The 23,718-nt window shown below is 43.8% G+C and overlaps 1 protein-coding gene across 1 annotated transcript in view; it reads right to left on the reverse strand.

Moving 5' to 3' along the window:
- The window catches only part of FBXO9 (F-box protein 9), a 1,636,589-nt gene that overhangs the window by 366,831 nt on the left and 1,246,040 nt on the right, over window positions 1-23,718 (reverse strand). The window contains exon 10 of the mRNA XM_044063757.1: window positions 12,227-12,322. Within this exon, the coding sequence (XP_043919692.1) occupies window positions 12,227-12,322 (96 nt within the window). The remainder of the gene's footprint in view (window positions 1-12,226; window positions 12,323-23,718) is intronic.

The raw sequence follows: 23,718 nt of genomic DNA on the forward strand, positions 1-23,718 counted from the left end.
CAGAGTGCATCCCAGTCAGCCCTGTGCTACTAGGAGTATGAGCATGCCCAGTATATCCTTGTGTAGATGGACACATAGTAGTGCATTCCGACCAGCCCTGTGCTACTAAGTGTGTGAGCATGCCCAGTATATCCTTGTGTAAATGGATACAGTGCATTCCGAACAGCCCTGTGCTACTAAGTGTGTGAGCATGCCCAGTGACATCTTGTGTTGGTTATGTGCCTATGTGTATGGGCATGGCCAATGTAACTCTGTACAGTGGTAGTAGTCATCCATTCCACAGATGGGCATACTCCAGGTCAGGATGGATTCATATTTTAAACACACAGGTTCACAGGTACGTACATCTTAACTGCCAGCATCCCTGTTGATGTCCGCATTCCCAGACGGTCATAATGACAGCTTTGACATGTGTAGTCTGTATGGCGCGATTCGTATATATGTAATATTGTAATAGTAATCTGTAAATAGGCAGGTGTTCCGTACCTGACACTGGCGTGTGTGTGTATGTCTGTCCCCGTTTGCCGGTGGACTCTAAATTGCTTTTAGACTAGCCACACTCCATACATTTCTTATACCCGTTGTTAGCAAGGCCGATGATGTCACCCATCTACAAATACACCTCTGGGAGGGCTGTGTCCCAGTAATCTCAGTAGCGTGTTCTGTAACTGTGTAATGCTGTAGTGTAATAAAGTAGTTAGGTCAGTGTTCTAGCCCCACACTTGCTGTGTGTGTGTGTGTGTGTGTGTGTCTCCCCGTTTGCCTGTGGACTGAGTAATACCTTTATACTGCTCACACTCCATACATTTCTTATACCCACCGTTAGCAAAGCCGATGATGTCACCCATCCATAAATACACCTCTGGGAGTGCTGTGTCCCAGTAATCTCGGTAGCGCGTTCTGTAACTGCGTAATGCTGTAGTGTAATAAAGTATTTAGGTCGGTGTTCTAATCCCAGACATGCCAAGTGTGTATGTGTGTGTCTGCCTGCATGAGACAAGTACAGTCCTTTGTAGTATTTGCTGCAGGGCATGCACTAAATGTGTGTTGCTGCAGTGTGATACGGTAGGGGTTTGTATACAGGACATGGCAAGTGTGTGTTTGTCTGTCAGAGCCTGTGTAGAGGTGGCCGTGATTGTCTTACCATTGGACATGTTTGGGAGTGGGTTTTGTAGTTTTCCTATATAGTATCTGTCTTATGACACATTGGCCACCTCACGAGGAGTACAGCTGTCAGTCAGCCACGGCACTGAATTGACAAGCCATAGCCATACCCATACATCTGGCAAAAGGGCTGGTGAACTAAGTATGCAGCCCTACTAGTACCTGGTATATGTCCCGCACCCATGTGCCATGCACATACAACCTTGCCTAGGATATCCCACTATGTTGCTAGTAACATGCAAATTGAGGACAGATAGGCATGGTGTGACCGCAGTGGCCTGAAGAGGACATGGCACCCTGTACAGCGGTACAACTGGCACATATATGCGGACATTGTGCCTTCACTATGTTCCACACTGAATAGCTGCAGCATATGTGGTGCCATCATATGTGATTCACTAAGGCCAGACAATGTTGTACAAATGTGCCCTGTATGGACCCATGCCACTGACACCACGGAATACCTGTCCATTCCATACATGCAGGTGCAGGGCCGACCTGCTCACTGTAAGCAGGTTTTGCCACACCAGGCCAGTATTGGCATATCGGGGTATAACAGGCTGTGTACACTACATGTGTCTGCCAAACCAGGTACACATGTACATGTCACTGTACAGTACTGTGGGACATGCAGATCCCAGGCAATGTCCATGTGAAGGACTATCAAACACAAACATTGCATGCATTGCAAAGCTATGGCCCTGCACACTGGTAACCAGGATGTCAAGCCAGATACTGCAGTACCCATCTGTGTGGGGCACTGCAGACACTACACCCCTGCACTGCACACCATTGTCAGGTGATGCAATGAACAAGGATTACCCCTCACCCAGCCTTGTACAGCCATCTTGCACAGCCAAACACTACACACCCATGGAGCAATGCATACCTGCATGACAGTACTGGCACCTTGTGTCTGCGTGTGGGTTGTGATGCTCCCAATCACAGTCACTCCCAGTATAAACCTTGTTGGCATACCAATAGTTGTCAAGCACTTTCACATGGCCTAGCCCACTGAACCTCCAGATATCCCCTGTGGTGCATGAGGTCCTGTGCATTACTGCAGTGTGGCAAACTAAGTAGTTACATTGTGTATTTGCTGCCATGGCAAAGGTGTCAATGCATGTCCATTAGAGTGTGGCTGTGGTGACAATGGCATCCGTTCACATGGACTGACATGTGTGCCATACCAAATGTATGTCTACTATATCTGTTGCAGATGGCACTCACTCACCTACACACATGTTCTTACAGCACTGCAACATGGCGTCTCTGTGGCACATGTAGTAACGTCATGCACATGTAATAGTAATGAGTAGTCAGGGGTTTCACCCTGTACTATTCAGCATGTGGCAGATTATGGTGAAGTATCCAAGCCCTTCCCTGATGTACATTGCCTGTCCCGCACACACTCTCTCTGGTGGATGTGAAGGTGTACACCTGCACAGCAGCAGCATGTGTATTGTAACAGATGGAAATGGTCAGGTGATGACCTCTGCACCTATTGCAGTCCTCGTCTAGCTGATTGCATGTGGTACAGCTGTGATGGTGTTCCCATAGCCATCCGCATGATAAAGACATTACACTACCTAGGGGAAAGATTTTATTATCTGGCCATGACAGTCGCTGTAAGTGGTACCTATATGTGGTGTTCTGACATGGTATTGCAGATAATATCTGGATGTACCTCAATCATTTTCAAGAGGGGGAAATAGCCTAATGACAGGAGGGTGATGTGCCACATAACGACAACATGTAAGTGTAGCTATGCTGCATTGAGACTACTGCCTGTTTAATGTGTGTGGTAATGGCTATTCTGCATGTTAAAATACAGAAATGACAGTACTCTGTTCATGAGGGAACCCTATCTGCAGAGCCATCTGTGAACAGGTCAGTGTGTACAACCATTTGTCTCCTGTGTTACACACTGAACACACTTCTGTGCACAGCAGAGGCATGGTGTGGGGACTGCAGACAGTACATGATGATAGGGATGTGTTACTGCCATCGCATCCCTGACTGGGCATGTGTCACACGAGACAGTGGTATGACAGACACTGTGTGGGATTCCCAGTGACAAGCCAATGATGGGCAACTGTTCATAGCTACGATCACACGTCAACTACACATTGTACAGTTGCCATGCGGTATATATGCATGTGTTGTGCTCCCTCTGCAAATGTATACAATCTGTTGGGTTGCTGGTGATATCTATGCATACTGTCGTAGGTAATCCTGTATGCTGTTGTCTATCACTAAGCCATATGTGGGTTTAAAATGCAACACCATAGGCCAAAAGGGTTGGTAGGTCCCGGCAGATCCTCCTGTCCAACTTCAGCTGACAATGGCACCGGGCACTAGCACATCTGGGGCCCAGCCATTAACATCAACCTCTGTTGGCTCTGCACCACCTTCTGGTGGCTCCACCACTGAGGATGGAGCATGTCCCCCTTGGGAGCAGCACCAGACAGGTACATATCTGTTGTCGTGCGGTCCCGGACATGTTTCGTAGGTGGCTTCCTAAGGGGTTACGAAGCCAGATACGCCAGTTCAAGGGCAGAGTGTCACATTTACAGGGTGATGCTGCCTGTCCTGGACAGCCCACAGCACTGCCTCCTTTGCAGCTGCGTAGGTGCAGTGATAGTTGCCCATGGCTGGAGACCTCCGTCCCACTGTTCCCATGGGCTTTTGAATGCCGAAGACCCATCCCCATCCAGGGTGTATCCCCCCGCCATGTGTCATATACCAACCCTGTATGCTGCCATTTCTGTGCTCCTACCTATCCTCCACGGCCATACCTAAACTCCTTCCCCAACATCTGACCCTAACCTACAGACACATAAGGCCATTCGGCTCCTAGGACACCATCTGCCCTATACACAGCTGTCCATTATACACACGTGCCCACTGGACACATGAAACCCTTGTAATATGCATCATACATACTACTGTTATCCTCAACACTGTCCCTCAGGCACATGGTCCTGGTATGCACATCACTCCTACACGGTTCAGGTACACGTGAGGATGACCACCCCATTATACACAAACCACTACCGGTCCCGCTATGGTTACCCCATTTACCTTTATCATGATGATGATGTTGCACATTGCAGGGGTACTGTTCACACATAATGATTGGACAGGTACTGTTGTGTTAATGTACATTACATGTACAGAGTGATGTATATGGCCAATGTACAACTATTGTCTATGAGGAAGTCTTGTGGTCACATAGAGCAACACCACTACATAATACAGGCATCGCTGGTGTTTCCCGTTTCATTCGTTTGTAATGCTTTGTTGCCACATGGCATGTCCCTGATACATCTCTATATATGTATGTACCTATATGCTGGACATAAACACTCACATGTACTTCTACATGATGGGATACATTCCTACACTGTTGAATGACTGTGCTGTATGATATCCTCTGGTTACAGCCTCTTACTTTTGATTAGCCTTTACATTGCTTAACCAATTCAATACTCGCATACTGGTAGCCAAACACGCTTACACCTGCTCATTCCCACACTTGCTAATGCACTGGCATTGGTGCTTGCATCTGTCACTCACACCCCTGGGTGTGATCAAGAACCACATTACCTTGTGATGCCTATTACATTGTACTACATGACTCCAGTATCGGGACTGGCCACCCATTAGGCGACGGCATTGCGTTCGGCTGTACAGAATCTGCGGCCTGTCCAGTGACACAAACATAAGTGTGTGTACCTCATACAATGTGCTCCCACCTTGTGATGCCTATTACATCGGAATACATGAAAACAGTATCGGCAACGGCATGGCATTCATCTGTACGGAATCACCGGCCTGTCCGGAGATTCATTCATATTCGTGTGTTCCTCTTAGACATACCTTGTGATGCCTATCACATCAGAATACATGACTACAGTCATAGCCGGCCTTAGGCATAGGCCAACTAAGCGTCCGCCTAGGGCACCGCTTTAGTGGGTGCACTTTACCAGTATTTATTTGGTGTAGGTAGACCAGGATGGGGGCACTGGGTGGTGTGGTGGGGGGTGCCATTGTGCCCTCTGCCTTGGGCACCAGTTGACCTAAGGACACTCCTGACTACAGTATCGGGAATGGCTGCCCATCAGGCGACTGCATGGCATTCAAATGTATGGAATCAGTGGCCTGTCCGGTGAATCATTCTTAACTGTGTGTTCCTCTTACAATCTGCTCCCACCTTGTAATGCCTATCACATCGGACTACATAACTACAGTATCGGGAATGGCTTCCCATTAGGCGACCGCATGGCGTTCAACTGTACGGAATCAGCAGCCTGTCCAATGAATTAATCATATTTGTGTGTTCCGCATACACTCTGCTCCCGTCTGGCTGATACATGGGAACCGAGACCCTGCATTACAAATGAGTAGTTGGGTTGTGGTAGCCATAACCGTCGGATGGGTCATGCTACCGCATACCTATTATAAGTTTGCCACCTTCTCAATTGGCCAAGGTAGGACTTTAGGGTAACCACCTGCTCCACTTTGTGAGGGACAGTGCGAAAATAATTAAGACATAGCACATGTCCAGATTACAGAACATTATATTCTACGTTTCATTAATGATTGCACACAACAGTTATTTTATACATGACACTTCTATACATTATGTGAAGTAGCATAAGCAATTCAAATGCAACTAGATGAAGCTTTTATTTGTGCAAATAAGTGTAATCCTGTACTATGCACGGCTGTAGGTATGTTTAGTCCTGGAATGTCTGACATTTCTACAGAATATGTCCCACTCTGGCCATATGGAAAGGTGGCAACCCTATAGGACCTGTATGTAGAGATGTCAGACTTTGCAGGGCAACACACCCACAGCCAGTAGAAAGGGGTGTACTTCCCTGTTTCGCCTAAATAAAAGGATACTCTTGTAGCATTATAGTTGCTTATACTGTTACCTATAACATTTAGGTGTTTCACAGGAACATAATTGTTTTATGCTACTACTACAGACAATATAGGTAGTCTTTGCCCTAAATCACAGGACATTTGCCTTAATTACAGTTATTATGCAGGACACAACTGTCCACAGGGGAGTGTCCCTCGCAAAGGTGGACAGGTAGTAACCCCATACCTTTTATTCTATCAATTTTCTAAGGTAGTCGGTGGAACATGCGCTTTCTCTCACTATCAGACCTCTCATACAAATGGGGAAGAATAAACACTGAATCAGGGACACTGCATAACGACCTCAGGGACACATTTAGAAGGTTGGTGCTATTAACCTGACACATTGACGGACACAGAGCACATATGTATTCATACACATTTTCTGAGGTGCATGCAGTTTATGACTCTTACATGTTGTCATTATTCATTACATGTATTCCACCACCTTTCCTCCTAATATCACTAGTTCTAGGATGGTTTAGTTGAGAATGCTAGGATTCTGATTCGTAATCACGGACGTCCCTGGTAATCGGGGGCAGTTCAATGATATGGTCCCTATGTATTTCCCCAATGGTTTACAGACTGCCCAGTAGATGTGCTCTTATAGTTTGGGAGGTATGGGCGTCTGCTATACCCACATCGGAATATTACTTACACCCACGGGGGCGGTCCTAATACGTGTCTGCCAGCCAACTCATGCACGGCTAGCCCCATAATCACATACCCATAGTTACCCCACCTGCCACTACTCTACAGCACTCATCCTTACTGTGGGCGCAGGTGGGATATGAACACACCCCTATGCACTGCCCACTCTCCCGTGTCGGGACACATGTCGTACGTTGTGTCAACCCATGTGTTATCAGGCATGCACAACCTACTGTTCCGTGTACAGCTACATCCTGGTCGTAATGGTATTCCCCCATTGGTTGAAAGGTTTCAAATTTTTTGTGTCCCACAAGGGATGTCGCTGTCCATGTTTAAAGTGTAGACCTTGTAGATATCTCCCACTGGTAGTTTCCTGCCGGTGGTCTGGGAACCAGTGTTGTATTTACCTTTACTGCGTGTCTGTATGTCTCAATGGCCTAGCTAGGGTGGGTGATAAGTAGATGTTTGTTGAGTGGACCTCTCACCAACATATGCCCGGTCTAAACATGTTACCCATAACTGCTGTAACATAACCTAGGGTATATACATGTGTATATTTACTGTAAAATATATATATCTATTTACATTAATATATACAGACATATCTGCATATGTATTCATACATGTATATTCACATCTTGCTGTTTTATATATATATATATATATATATATATATATATATATATATATATATATACAGTTATATATATATGAGTATATACATCAGTGTGTCAATGCATTCCCCGCTCATACGCACTTACACATGCTTAACGGTGTTTATAAGCTTCACCAGCATACTAGTGCCTTATTCATTATAACGCCGACACACTCCAGTTATCTTGTAATTGGTATGTAGCACGTTATACAGCGGACAGATGTCGCTATATGTTCATGTAGGGATTACCGATGGTAACTGGAATGTGATGGTGTGATTCAACCCAAAACTCTTCTGCACCGCCTATTATTCCATGTACTGTCGATGTTTGTATGGACGCATTCCTATTATTTAAGTGAACAAATGGAATGCATGTGTTACAGAATTTGTTCTTCAACATATATTGCTGTCTGCATGTGAGTATGCATATATACCTATTACGACCTAGCTGACCTCCACGGGTCCATTAGAACCGGCCCATCCAACCCTGGCACACTTGGATTCAAAACTGCATACCCATAGTTCCTCCACCCCACCAATGTTAAATTTACAGGCGTAACATCCATTATCCACTTGTTATCGCAGCCATGACACACTTTTACACATTTCCCTCTCCAGAGCTTTTGGGGCCCTATACACATTCTGTCCCGCCTCGTGTATTCACAGGGTCTCCCGCCATGTATATTTGCACATACATGCCTTTCCTGGTGTTATGGAATACAGCCATTTGTGCTTTCCAATTTTTGGAGGTCCCAGCATGGGACTACATTCCGCCTGTGTGTAAAGTAGACCTAGCATTTCAACGATGTTACTCCCAGTGGTAATACCCTGCCTGTGGTGTGAGTAGCGGTGCTCTGCTCACTCCTGGGCAGCTTTTTATGACATACCCTGAAAGCACTATATAATACCAACATTGCTCTTGATTCCCTTCACATCCCTTGTGTATGATTTACTGTTACAACGTCCATTCTTTATATATTTCTCATGTATATATATATATCTATACACACATATGTGTGTGTGTGTGTATATATATATATATATATATATATATATATATATATATATATATATATATATATGTTACATCTGTACATACAAACATACATTTCCTATGCTGGGAGCCGCTTACACCTGTGCAGGCGCACTCGCCTATGCTTACTGTGCATTACATATGTTTACTGTCACTTATTTATGTTTATTTGCGCCTTATACATTACGACAATACCACTTTGATTGAAGGGAACTGGTTAATAGTCCCATGCGATACACATGTTCTCCTTTACATGTTTAAATGTCGGCTTTACAGCAGAGCAACATTAATTCCACAAGCAAAATGATATGTGCTATTGTCGACCTTGAACTGTGAATGCCTTTTTGTTAGGCGGATGCTCTAACCACTGAACTATTGGTGTTCTGCCTCATTTATATGTATACCATTACCCATGGTGCATAGTTACCCGAACATATGCCTCATCACTTCACTTACAAAGCAGGCATCCATTTACCTGTTGGGAAAAACACACTACTACACATGCGTCATTCCATATTCCCTACTGCTCTGGACTCATGCCACATGTTGACTCACTCCGAGGATATTCAGACCTCTACAGCCTATAGTCCTGGTACATACGCATGTTCAATTGTCAGGGTGTTCATATGGTCTTCCGGGTTTAGGCTTGTCCAACTGGGGACCAGGACTGCCCTGTACCTAGTTGAAAGTCAGACTTAGCAAGGGGAGATCGTTCGTTCCACTTTTAGCGTTCTACCTGTGGTTGGGGATGCAGAGGTGTGCTCACCGATGGTTATCTTGATATATAACAACACTAACTATTACAGGGATTTCCTATATTGTGATACATATATATATCTACATATATATATATATATATATATATATATATATATATATATATATATATATGTGTGTGTGTGTGTGTGTGAATCAGTCTGTACATACACATGCATATACACCTACATGCTCATTTACATTTCCCATACCGTTGAATAACCGCCACCTGCCATCGTGCATACATGCTTGCATACCCGCTTGCGTCTCGGGTTGCCAACTTTTCATATGGCCAAAGCGGAGCATTTTCGGGACTAACATCAGACTTTACAGGCCGACACATACCCATGGTCAGTACAAAGGTTAGAACTTTATTTATTTTCCTAAATGAATGCTTATTCTTGTAGTGGTTTGTTTGCTTCACCTGTTTCTTGTAACTGAGTATTTTATATAAATAACTGTTTTATGCAACTGTTACATGATATATGGGACATATTTCCTACTATCACAGGACAATTGCCATTGCATTATATTTGGTCTGGACACAAATAACAAAAAAGGGACTGTCCCTCACAAGGTGGGGCAGGTGGTAACCCTACTTACGTCTGCTTTACAGTGCCTTAAGCACCCTATATCCGACTGCCACTATGCGAATGTGTAAGGTATATATTCCCGATAAAGTCACTATGTGCAGATATGGCTATGCCTATCTAGCAGCCTGAGTATGGCTGGTTTTGGTGGACGTTCAGGAAGGGGGGGTGTGTGTGTGCTGTGAAGAGCATGATGGGTATTCAATTATGTATCCAGGTGTTTTGGGGTTGGATGGCTCAGTTCAAGCCATACCATTATGTAGGTATGTGCCGGTAACGTTTCTGTACATGTGTATTGCACATTTTAATGTTCACATGTTTGTGGGACTGTATTGCGGATGTGTATATTTGTTCTTTGGTTATCTTCCTGATTCACACACCGCTCCCTTGTAGACCTCCAGTTCACCTATTGTGCATCCAACCCAGTCTCCCATTGGCAATATATTACATTACCCGTCACCCCCCACCCCCATATTCCACAATCAACATTCATCTCTTCTCTAGTTGATGGCCCATCACACAGTCAACAGAACACATTGCGTACTCTACATATCTCTGGGACCAATATGGTTGTGAGGTCTACACTAACATTTCAGATCAACAACATGCTGTACATCACGCACATAGGTACTCGCAAATACTTATCTTTCATGACATGATAGGTAGACCCGGGTAATACCCGTTCATCTATGGGTCGTCTTGGCAAGGACATCTTGGACCACGAATGGCCAGATATTGGGCGAATGCTCTGACCATTGGTAGGGTTGCCACCTTTTTATATGACCTGGATGGGACATTTTCGTGATACACATCTGAGTTTACAGGCCAACACATACCCACGGTCATTACAAAGGATAGTACTTTAATTTCATGCCTACATATAAGCTTTTACTGTTGTGGCGGTGTAGTGGCTTATTCTGTTTTGTTTACTTGCTTATTCTGTTTCTTGTAACATATAGGTATTTTATATATGGACATACGTACTGTATGGGACTATTTCATAACATATGGGACATAATTATGTCCTACTATCGCAGGACATTTCACATTTATTATGAATATGGTATGGACACACCTGCCTAGAGGGGGACTGTCCCTCACAATGTGGGACAGGTGGTAACCCATACCATTGGGCTAGGCTTGGCAATTGGTGGCATGCTAACACAATGCGTTTCGCTTCCACTTGGTATAACTAGCGACACTATAATGGAATACAGGCACGGGGTTTTAAATATCTTTGTAAAAGGGACAGGGACTCAATATTCAGCTACGTGCCTTTGTGTTTACTTCTTATTGTGGTGTTCGCAAGTTGTCTTGTATGCTTTGCATACATTTCAGTATCCACGGACACGGACAGGAGTGATTACTATTGCAGGCAGGCTGTACTAGTCAGCATTTTAGGTTGCGCGTATGCAGCCGACATGACCACGTCCCCGTGCAGCGCTTGGACACACCCCCTGCACTCGTACACATTTTCTATGCACGTGGCCGTTACAGCAGCATGCCTTCATTAATATGCATGTGGTGCTGCTGCGCCATCTCTATGCTGCATGGTCGGCGCAAGGCTAACACCATACTTGTGCCGAGATCATGAATCCCGGGGACTGTTTTTATTTTTCTGAATACAGTTCCCTGCACCGACACCGTGTGTGATGGTTCTGTAGACTTGCTAAACGTCCAGTACCTTTGGTAGGAAACATCCTACATAGTTATGACTATTGCAACAGTAATCCAATAGAGATCATTTGGAGTCTTCATGCAACTGAAAACAACTCAGAACACTAAATGCTATATGAAATATTTTAGACCCATACAGATGCTTATAAGATTACATCTGTTGTGTTAGTTTCCAATAATTTTAAAAGAAAACTGGTTAAACCTCCAAAGAACAAAACAAATCAGTTAAAGCTTCAAACAAATGAAAGAAACATTAAAATGCATTTTTTTGTATGACAGCAAGTCCTCTGCACACTTTTACTGACATATACAGACTCCACAGACTTTCAGCTGAGGAGAAAATAAGAAAAAAAACACCCTTGAATCACTGTCACTGCACAAGCAGAAAACGAGCTTGCAGGGATTTTTAATGTAGAACAATGATTTGGGAGATGTATATCAGCAAATACACAATCAGTTGAATGTATCCACTTTACAAGTGTCCATGTGTAGGACAAATACCTAAATAATACATACATTTTTTTCAAATATTCCAAAAATTCAGAGCAAATGTTTAGGGCATAAGAACTTTTTAATGGAATACATAACTGCTATTTCTCTACTTCTGGTTAAAACTTTTGACACCTTTAAAGCAGCATGTTTTAATGCTGCAAAGTCAAGCTATTCTTTATTTAACATCAAACTACTTTATTTTAGAATAAGAACAGGCAATCACACAGTTCAGATAAATGATTGCAGACGAAAACTTCAGATAAATTAGGGCAATACCTTGGAAATTTTGTCCGTAAACGACCAACAATTGTTTGTGGCTCTTCTGGAGTAGTCAACATCATTACTTGGCCATCTGAGAAGAACCTTAGGTACCTGTAAGTATTGCAAAGAATATGTAAAGGGGCTTATGGAATTTCAAAGTTAAATGTATGTACAATAGTTATCAGCCAAGTCAAACTGCTTTTATTACCTTGGTCACTGTATGGCACTACTATTATTTATTCTGCAAACCATCTTGCAAAGAAACACAATCATAACAACTACAGATAACTGCTCAAAATGGTACTTCTGTGAATCGGCTAACTGCTGCAGGAATTCAATAAATGAATGGGTCACAATCAACAGTCACCTGACTTTTTTTTTTTTGAGATTTGGGCATCATTGGAGATATGCTCTCAACTTGAATATAAGTAGCTTATAAAAACAATGTATAACAATAATACCCAGTATTAACCAGAAAAAAGCATTATACCCTGTACCTTGTTCTGTTGATACTCAGAAGTGGCAAACAGAACTAATACATAAACTTCTACTCCTGGGGAGGAAGCAAAGAAGTCTCAAAAGCCTAGTCTAGCTTGAAAGGGCTCAATATAAAAGTAAGTGTCAAATAATTCCCAAAACAGTATTATAAACCTCCCAAATAAAAGGATAAGGAGGGCAATCCAAAACTGCACATCAGCATTCTATGGATTTCTCCAGTTTGGTTATCTTTTGGGGTGCCCTGTATTTGGAGTCTGCATACCCTCCCTGTGTCTGTCTTAGATTTCACCATGTGCTCTGGTTTCCACTCAGATCACAAGCCCATTGCACAGGTGAAGTGGTTTTCCTCTGAACTACATGTGGGTACAAGTGCAGAGTGAGAGGGTGTGCAAGTCCGAATGCATCTTGTAATATTTTTGTGACCATTCAGGATGAGTCTCCAAGCTTTACATTCACTAAGGGCCAGTACTCTCGCCAGCTCTCATACGACTCTGGGCTCCCTTTCCCTGGCCCTCTTCAAATACAATTTGAATCAATGGATGGGGAATCGCAAATTCACAGCTGGTATAGTGCTCATGTTCCTTATGGCCAGGGGCAATCTGTAAGACACTCAAGGCTTAGGCATAAATTCATGCCATCCTCTTGGCCCTAAGGGCCTTATATTGGGTAAAAATGGGTTATATTGGCTAGGCTTGTAAGGGCTCTTAAGCCATTAGCCTAGTAATTTCCAATGACCCTATGAAGTGGGTAATTACAGAACAAATGAATTATACAGACAGTGCACCAAAATCTCAAAGCTTGCAACTGATCCAGAGCAAACTACATATGGAGACCATCAGACTGAAGGTCTCAGTTTAGGGAGAAGAGAACTGTTTCATAACAACCTGACAGGAATACAGGCAAATGTACAGGTTTAACAAGATGATAATTTAGTATGATACTGTAGAATTTTATATTGTACTCCATACATGCATGTGTGATTTTTCTACTAGTACAAATTTTAGCTTCTTTAAAATAAATAATTCTACAGAAGGGAAAAAAAAAAATGACAGCTTTCAAGCTGTCAGCCTGAGTGTGCTAAAGTCTACATGCAGAACTTTGCCTTTCTGGTATATAAATGACTTCAGTTCATAGGTTTGATTATTACGCTTATGACATACTTGTCTTTGAGAAACATGACTGCTGTAACCCCCATGTTGATACTTTATAAGTCCCATATATGCACATATTTGTTGGAGGAGGTTCAGAAGTTTATAGATGGTTACTAGGCTACTGGTGCAAAAGCCATTTTAAGGCTAGCCAAGCCTACCCCAAACTCACCAAAATATTATGCCAATAAACTAAGGTTACGATACAGGCTGTACAAATTAAATATTCACAGGCTGCTCCTGCCAATTAAGGGAAACTCAAGGGTAAATCTACAATTTCCCATCCACTGGCCCAAGTTCCATTTGAATAAGGTAAAGGGTGAACTCTGCTTCCCATGGATGGGAAGCTTGTTCCAGAGAAAGTGTAATCTTTGAGACATATACTTGTCCCTCTGACATGTCCTGTTTATGTATCAGCTCACATTTAGGTCCTTACATCAGCTACTTCTGATGCCACTTGTTTTCCAGATGTGCAACAGATCCATCATTGTGGGTTCAGAGAATGACTTGTAGGCAAGGCACAGATTGCTGCACAGTAGTCTGTAGAAGATGAAGTACAAGGTATGGCTTAGACACAAGTCTGGTAGGACTCGTTGTTTACTCCTTGTATTCTTTATGTGAGCAAAGTACAGTTGTGTACACTTACCATAAATGTAGATGTTCGAGTGTATTCACTGTTGCAGTCATTACATTTAGGTTATCCTGCTGGCAGGTTGCCCTCAGTCAGCCTGAATTCCAAAGTCTTGGGTCCTGCGTCGGTTGCTGTCGCCTCTTCCCTGATGTCAGGTCGTCAGGGGTATAAAAGATGCAACTGATGCTATTTTATTCAGTCTTTCTTGCCCCAGATGTCAGGTGTCCCCAAAAGGGTAGGCTAAACGTATGTAAATAAAACATACATGCACCAGAAGTAAGCTTTACCTTCATCTATAAGCAAATACACCACCTAGGTTGTATAGATTTGAGAAGTAAAGATAAGTTCCAGCAAAAATAAGGGGGATGGCGGGTGGGTAACCTGGACTGCAACAGTGAATACACTCGAACATCTACATTTATGGTAATTGTACACAACTGTACTATATTCTTCGTGTTTCACTGTTGCAGTCATTACATTTGGTTGAGTCCCAAAGCTATGGTTGGGGGGCTGGAGATAAACAGCATTAAGAGCGGCTATGAGGCTCTGCAGAACTGCAGTGGCAAAGCATGCCCTGGATTTAAAGTAAAGAGGCAGATTGTAATGTTGTGTAAAGGTATGTACTGAACTCCAAGTGGCAGCCTCTAAAATGTCTTTGGAGGAGGGGTAGTGGAGGAAAGGTATATACTGATAGGTTTGTCCAGTTGAAAGATAAGGCATCCACTTTCCAAGCTTGTCTGTGATAAGTCCTTGGGCAGAATCTTTTTACTTGATTGTTTTAAGGGGAGGCAAATAGATCTATGTCCAGGCATCCCCATTTATTTGTTATCATGTAAGACTTGTGGATCTAGGTGCCACTCGTGGGGATCCATGAGGTTTCTGCTTAGTTCGTCTGCCAGAGTGTTTTCCTTTCCTGGCAGGAATTGTGCCTGCAGATGAACTTGGTAAGTCAATGCTGTATCCCATAAAGCCATGGCTAGTATGCACAGGGGATAAGAATGAGTGCCCCCCTGCTTGTTTATGTACCACATGACCGTGGTGTTGTCTGTCTTTATCAGTAGTTGTCCTGGATGAAGTAGGTCCTTGAAGGCTGTCAGGGCATTTTGAACAGCTAGCATCTCTTTTTGATTGATATGTAGATGATTTTGGTTTGTGGGCCAGGTTCCCTGAATGCCTCTTCCTGCCATGTGTGCCCCCCAGGCATAATCCGATGTATCCGTCGTTAGGCTCTGCCTGGCTGGGGGTAGTGAGAATAGCTGTCCCTTGTTTTGGTGACAAGCCTTTGCCCACCATCGAAACTCCTGTTGCAGGCAAGGAATTAGAGTAATTATTGCTTCCAGACTGTGGCAATGTTGCGTCCAAACACTTTTTAGGTACCATTGAATTTTCCTCATATGCAGTCTTGCATATGGAATTAGTAAGATGCAGGATGTCATGAAGCCCAAAGCCTGCAGAATTTTTCTTGCAGATAACTGGGCCTTTGTTGCCATTTCCTTGAAATATGTAGTCATTTGCCTTTGTCTGGAGTGACATAAGCCATCTGGTCAGTTGTATTTAAGCTTGCACCCAGGAATATTATCTCTTGAGAGGGTACTAGTTTTGATTTATTTTTGTTGACTGTGTACCTTAGGCATGTTAAAAATCTTAACACAAACGTCAGATGCTGTAGCAGAATGCCCTTCTTCTCTGCTTGTATGAGGCAGTCGTCCAAGTAAGGATATATTTGTATTCCTCTTTGTCTGCAGAATGCAATTACTGGTGCCAGGCACTTTGTGAAGACCCTGGGCACAGTAGATAAGCCAAAGGGCAGTGTAGAGAACTGGTAATGCTTTGACCCAGCCTTGAATCTGAGGAATCTTCTGCATGTTTGTCTGATTGGGACATGCAGGTATGCCTGTTTTAGGTCTAAAGTCACAAGCCAAGCCTTGCTGCCCAGCATGGGCAGAAGCTGCTGCAAGGTCAACATCTTGAATTTTGGTATATCCAGGAAAGTGTTTAGAATAGACAGGTCCAGTATTGGTCTCCATGCTTGGTAATTTCTCGGTACCAAGAACAGTCTTGAGTAAAATCCTTGTCCTTGCTCTTGCTGTGGCACTTGTTGAATAGCCCTCATGTCCATGAGAGCTGCGACTTGTTTTTGAGCCTCTGCCCATTGATTTTTTGGCAGATCTGACCAACCGTTTGCCCATGGTAGGATATGGAAATGAAACTTGTAGCCTTGAGACACTATGTCTAGAACCCATTTGTCCTGGGTTATAATGTGCCAGTTTTAAGAAAAAAGTGCTAGTTTTCTCCCTAAGGGTGCTGCCAGAAGATAGGTGTTTGGTGCAGGCAGGGGGAAGTCATTGGGACTGTTTTCTGTATGATTGTGATTTGTCCTCTCCACCTTTGGAGGTAGAGGCACTCCACTGCTTAGACCTGTAGGATCCTTGCGGCTGTGATCTGCCTCTATGGCATCTGGATCTGCCCCTTTGAGGTCTGTCTGAGACTGGGAAGGACCAATTCTTTGTAGGCCAGTGTCTGCTAAATCTAGGTGGCTGTAACCGTAAGAAATCCTTGACCGTTTGCATAGATTTAGCTTTGTTTTCAATTTTCTTTAACACCTCTTCTGCCTTAACACCAAGCAAGGTATCATGTTCTAAAGGAGCATCTAATAATTTTACTTGAACATGGTCAGGCAGATTTTGTTCTTTCAACCAAGCATGCCTCCTAATGACAGAACCCATAACAGCGGCCCTGCAGGAGGCCTCCAGAGAATCAAAACCACATTGCAAAGTATGCTTCCCAACTTGTTCAGCTGCATGCAATAAATCTTGTATTTCTTTGTTTTCTGCACATTCAGAATTTGCCATCATTTTCTGTTTAAGCAGTGTCATGATATATTGCTGTTATTTGAGCATATGAAACTGGCAATTTAAGGCCCTTATAGCCAAAGTAGCAGATGTGTAAATCTTTTTTCCCTGAGAATCCCTATCAGAGGGAGTAGGGTTTTTTGCAGTAGAAGCCTTGACCCCTTTTGGACCCTGAGAAATAATTTCTGGGTCTGCAGAAGGGTTTTTGAAAAGGAATTTATGAGTGTCAGGGACCCTGTAGTATCTGTCCGGCTTAACAAGAGCTGGAGGTAAAGAGTCAGGGGTCAGACTGGACTCCGAGAACACATCATCTACAATGTCCAACACAGGTGGAATAGCTACAGGCCTGTGTTGAGGAAGTAAAAGGAAGTCTCTGAGCCTTTTCTTAGATTCTGAAAAATCTTGGCTCTCCCAGTGGAAGTGCTCCCTCATGGTATGCAAGGTTTCCCCAAAAGAGTAGTCCTCAGGAGGAGAAGCTGAAGGAATTGATTCTTCAGCATCAGAATCCTCATAGGGGGGAAGAGAATATTCCTGATCAGAAGAGGAATCAGAAGAAATGGAAACCGGATCTGAAGATTATTAATCTGTCTCTTGCCTAGGCCTCTTATCAGGAGGGGGATGGGAACCCCTGATCAAGGTAATTAAGTCTTCGGCCATTTTGAGCATCTGTTTTTTGGGCATGGAGGCCTGTCCTTGTGGCTGGTAAACTTGCTTCTTTGTCTTTAAAGGTATTTTAGTCTTTGAAGTCGGTTTAATATATAATTGTTTAGGTCTGAATACACCCTCAGAAGCCGATGCCTGCTCAGCGGCTCCGGACCCATCTGAGGGAATAATCTCCGAGGCTCCAATACCTTGAGTTTCCTGCGGCCTGGCCAACTCCACGTGGGAGTCGATAGTGGCCTGCAACACTAAAGCGCCTCACTGAGAACTGGTGAAGCGGTGACTTGCTTAGGAGAAGCTTTGTCGTCGGTTTTGGACCTCAGTCGCCTGTCTTTTTCTTTTTGTTTTTTGTGTACTCCGGTAGTCGGATGGCTATCAGACAACATTGTATAATTAAATCTTCACCCAAAATAGCTTAATGCAAAATCGTTCCGAGCTTAATAGTGCGTTGGTTAAATCTAGCACAAAACCGACAACTAGCAACGTCATGGTCAGGGCCTAGGCAAGGAATACAGTAAGAATGAAAGTCCTTATGAGGTATTTGCTTCCCACAAGAAATGCAATTATTAACTTTTTCTGACATCAGCCTGGAGCAAGAAAAAAAGTTTCCCCAACGGGGTACTTAGCTTTTAATGAAGACTTTGGATCTGAAAATCGAACACGAAAATCTCAGGAGTCGGCCAACCGGCACTTGCGAACTGCTTCTGCTTCGGGCACCGCAGGGCAAGGAAGACTGAATAAAATGTTGTCGGCTGCATCTTTTATACCCCTGACAACCACATGTCAGGGAAGAGGCGACAGCAACCGATGCAGGACCCAAGACTTTGGAATTCAGGCTGACTGAGGGCAACCTGCCAGCAGGATAACCCAAATGTAATGACTGCAACAGTGAAAAAAGTACAGTTTTGTACCTACCATAAATGTAGATGTTCGAAGATCCACATTGCTGCAGTCCTTACTTATGGGTAGTCCGCTGTCCTCGGTCGGCCGGGTCATGGGCGCCTAGATCTGACATCAGAGCGTCAGGGTATAAAGGCGCATGACCGACGTCATATCCTCAGTCTTTTCTTGCCCCAGATGTCAGAAGGCCAAACCAGAAAGGCCACAGCCAAAAACAGAATACCTCCCAAAAACATGCCCAACAACAACCATCACCTAAAGCATAGCACCAAGTCAAACTACAGAGGAAGGAGGAGGGGTGATTGGACTGCATCACAATGTGGATCTTGAACATCTACATTTATGGTAGGTACAAAACTGTACTATGTTCTTCATCTCACATTGCTGCAGTCCTTACTTATGGGTAGAATCCCAAAGCAACGGGAAAGGGAGGATGGTAAAATGCCCTGTAAAATTGCAGTGGCAAATCCAGCCCTAGACTTAGAATAAAGAGGAAGGTGGTAATGTTTAGAAAAGGTATGCACTGAACTCCAAGTAGCTGCCTCCAAAATGTCTTTGTAGCTACCCCCTTATAAAGGCCGTAGAAGTAGCAGTAGCCCTAGTGGAATGAGGCCTGATTCCAGCAGGAATCTCCTTACCATGATGGGAATAACAGAAAGAAATACAAAACCCAATCCATTTAGAAATAGTTTGTTTTGAAACAGGTTTACCCTGTGAACCCAAAGCAAAAGAAACAAACAATTGCTGAGACTGTCTGAACTCCTTGGTTCTGCTCAAATAATAACGCAACTGCCTGTGAATATCCAAAGTATGCAAAATTTTCTCCCCTTTATTTTGGGGTTTGCATAAAAGTAGGCAAATGAATAGTTTGATTTAAGGCCACACTAGAAACCACTTTAGGCATAAAGGAAGGATTAAGATACCCTATCCTTATGAAAAATCAGGAAAGGCTCCACTGCCATGAGGGCCTGTAATTCAGAAACCCTTCTTGCAGAGGTAATGGCCAACAAAAAGCAGTTTTCCATGATAAATACTTTAACTCGGCAGTAGCTGCAGGCTCAAAAGGTTGTAGAGTAAGTTTTTCCAACACAAAATTGAGATCCCAAGCAGGAGTAGGAGCTCTCATTGGGGTCTTATATTCTTTGCCCCTCTAAGAAATTGCTTAAACCAAGGATGAGAGAATAAAGGAGGGTCACAATCATAGTGAGCAGAAATGGCTGCAGCATGGACCTTTATTGAGGAGAAAGACAAACCCTTGTCCAATAACTCAGTAAGATATTGAAGAGCAACACTTAAATCAGGTTTGGAGACATCAAAGTCCTTTCCTTTGCTCCAAATAAAAAATCTCCTCCATTTATCAGCGTAAACTTTCCTGGTACTAGGCCTCCTGGCCTCCAAAATAACATTCAAAACTTGTTGTGGAAGCTGAGACCCTCCAGAGTCTAAAACAGAATATGCCAGGCTGTTAGATGCAGAGACTGAATCTTGACATTGAGGAAGTGACTGTCCTCTTGTGACAAAGGTGAAGAATAAAAGGCAGAAGCCATGGAGGTTCTCGTACTAAACTCCTCAGTAGTGGGTACCAGTGTTGTCGAGGCCAATCCGGTGCTATCAAAATCATGGTTGGCTTGTCTTATCTGGCCTTCAAAAGTACCTTGGGAAGAAGAGGCAGAGGTGGAAAGGCATATACATGCAGATTGTTCCAACTGAAAGATAGAGCGTCCACCTTCCAAGCTGTGTGATGAAACATTTTTGTGCAAAACTTTGGCAACTGGTAATTTAGTGGAGAAGCAAACAGATGTATGTCTGGAGTTCCCCATAACACTGTCAACTGTTGAAATACATGAGGATCCAATTTCCACTCGTGAGGATCCACTATTTGTCTGCTCAAAACATCTGCTAAGGAGTTCTGTGCTCCTGGTAGAAACCTTGCCTGAAGATTGAGGTGTAGCTTGAGAGCAGTTTCCCACAGAATCATCGCTTGCCTGCAAAGAGGGTAAGAATGGGTTCCCCCCTGCTTGTTGATGTACCACATGACAGTAGTGTTGTCTGTTTGAATCAACACCTGCCCTGGGAAGTAAATCTTTGAAAGCCATCAATGCAAACTGGACTGCTAACATTTCCTTCAAGTTGATATGCAAATGTTGGAGTTTGACAGGCCACGTGTTTTGCACCCATTTTCCATTGAGGTGTGCTCCCCAAGCCTTGTCCGAGGCATCTGTCGTTAGAATCTGACTCGCCTCTGGCCGGGTCACAGAGAGTCCCTTGTTTAGGTGACATTCCTGAGCCCACCACAAAAACTCCTTCTGAATGCAAGGTATTATCTGAATGACAGTGTCTAGATCTTGGCAGTGCTGTGTCCACACATTTTTGAGATACCACTGAAGCTTCCTCATATGCAATTTGGCATTGGGAAGCACCAGAATACAAGATGCCATGAACCCCAAGGCTTGAAGGACTGTCCTTGCAGTCAGCCTGGACCGTAGAGACATTTGCTGGAAATAAAGAGAAAGGCTTCTTTGTTTGTCCGGGGTCAAAAAAGCCATCTGGGAAGCTGTATTCAGTCTCACACCCAGAAAGCACATGTCCTGAGAGGGTACTAGACTGGACTTTGTTTTGTTCACAGAATACCCTAGGCATCTTAACACTGCCATCACATACTGTAGATGATGAAGAAGTTCGTCCTTTTCTTGTGCAATAATCAGACAGTCGTCCAAATAAGCATAAATCTGTATTCCTCTTAGTCTGAAAAATGCTATCACTGGAGCCAGAACCTTTGTGAGCACTCTGGGCGCAGTAGATAAGCCAAAGGGCAATGCAGAGAACTGATAATGTAAATTTCCAGCCACGCAGGTACCTCCTGCAACTGGGCCTGATAGGAACATGAAGGTAAGCCTCTTTGAGATCCAGAGTAACCATCCAGTGATCTTTTCCCAACAGAGGTAAAAGCTGTTGTAAAGTCAGCATCTTGAACTTTGGAATGTCCAAGTAAGTGTTGAGGATAGATAAATCCAAAATTGGTCTCCACGTGTTTCTTTCTTTGGAACTAGAAACAGGCGAGAATAAAATCCTAGGCCCACTTCTGACAGAGGAACTGGCTGTATAGCTCCTATTTGAAGTAAAGAAATTTGTCTGTGAGCCTCTATCCTTTGCCGAGGAGGGACGTCTGGCATGCCTTTGAAAGGAGGCATGGTATGGAAATAGAACTTGTAACCTCGGTTTATAATGTCCAATACCCATTTGTCCTGGGTGACTAAATGCCAATTTTGCTTGAAAAGAGCCAACTTTCCTCCCAAAGGAGCTGCCAGGCAAGAGGAATCTGGCAGCTGAAAATGCAGGTCATTGGGCCGGTTTCCGAAAGGCCTGGCCCCTGCCCTCACCAGCAGATTGAGCAGGCGAACTCCATTGTCTCGGCCTGTAGGTACTCTGAGCTCTGCCCCTACCACGCCTAGATCTACCCCTAGACTGAGAATCAGCAGAAGGGTACGTCCACCCCTTAGTAGGCCAATTTCTACTAAACTTTGGAGGTTGTACCTGCAAAAAATCTTTAACAGTCTGCATAGACTTAGCCTTGTCTTCCATTTTCTTTAAGACTGACTCCACAGGAGGACCAAACAAAACTTCAGACTGCAAAGGGGCATCCAGAATTCTAGACTTAACATGCTCAGACAAATTCTGATCCTTAAGCCAGGCGTGCCTGAATAACTGAACCAGTGGCAGCCACCCTAGAAGAAGCCTGTAAAGCATCAAAACCACATTGCAAAGAGTGCTTACCCACCTGTTCAGAAACATGCACTAAATCCTGCAATTCTTTACACTCTATGCCCTCTGCCAAAGCATCCACTTTACATCTTAGCTGAGAAAGGAGGAAATTCTGATACTTCAACATATGAAACTGGCAGTTCAAAGCTCTCATTGCTAAAGTAGAAGAGGTATACACCTTCTTACCCCATCTATCCAAAGCTCTAGCTTCCTTGTCCAGAGGAACCGGATTCTTAACAACAGAGGCTCTAACACCCTTAGGCCCCTGACTAATAGTTTCTGGGTCCGCCCTAGGACTCTTATACAGATATTTATGAGCCTCAGGCACCCTGTAATACCTGTCCGGTTTAACTGGGGCAGGAGGCACAGAATCTGGATTAAGGGAAGCTTCGAAAACATCTGAAACAACATCCAAAACCGGAGGTATAGCTAAGGGTCTATGCTGTGGTAAAACAAGAACTCCCTAAGCCTCTTCCGGGAATCAGAGTAATCCTGTCCTTCCCACTTAAAATGCTCCCTCATGGAATGCAGAGTTTCTGAAAATGAAAAATCCTCTGGAGGAGAAGCAGAAGGAGTGGAATCCTCTGCATCAGAATCAGAATAAGGAGGAAATCTTAAATGTCCTCAGTAGAAGACTCAATCATCTGAGGCCTGCTCCAAACTTTCCAACTCTGGCTCCATCCTGGGCCTCTTATCAGGAGGGCATAGAACCTCTAATTAAAGTAATCAAATCCTCTGCCATTTTAAGCATGTGCTTTTTAGGCACAGACCCTGAAGAACCAGAACTGACACCAGAGGAAGGCAAAACAGACCTGCCCTTAGAAGGAGCCTTAGAAACAGTAGCAGAAGGCCTAACCACCTTAGGCATAGAAGGGAGAATAGTAACCTGAGAGGCCCCTTCAGCCTGGCCTGCCTCCTGAGAGGCCACATCTTGTAAAATCAAAGTTTCCCCCTGGGACTCAACCGAAACTTCAGCCGGATCCACCTGTTCAGCTGTAGCTTCTAAAGGTCCGGCGTCCGAAACGGACGAATCATCCTGCCTAGGCTTTAAAGATT

The sequence above is a fragment of the Protopterus annectens genome, chromosome 2.part2 (genome assembly GCF_019279795.1).
Source record: "Protopterus annectens isolate FY-2018-M chromosome 2.part2, PAN1.0, whole genome shotgun sequence".
NCBI lineage: Eukaryota > Metazoa > Chordata > Ceratodontiformes > Protopteridae > Protopterus > Protopterus annectens.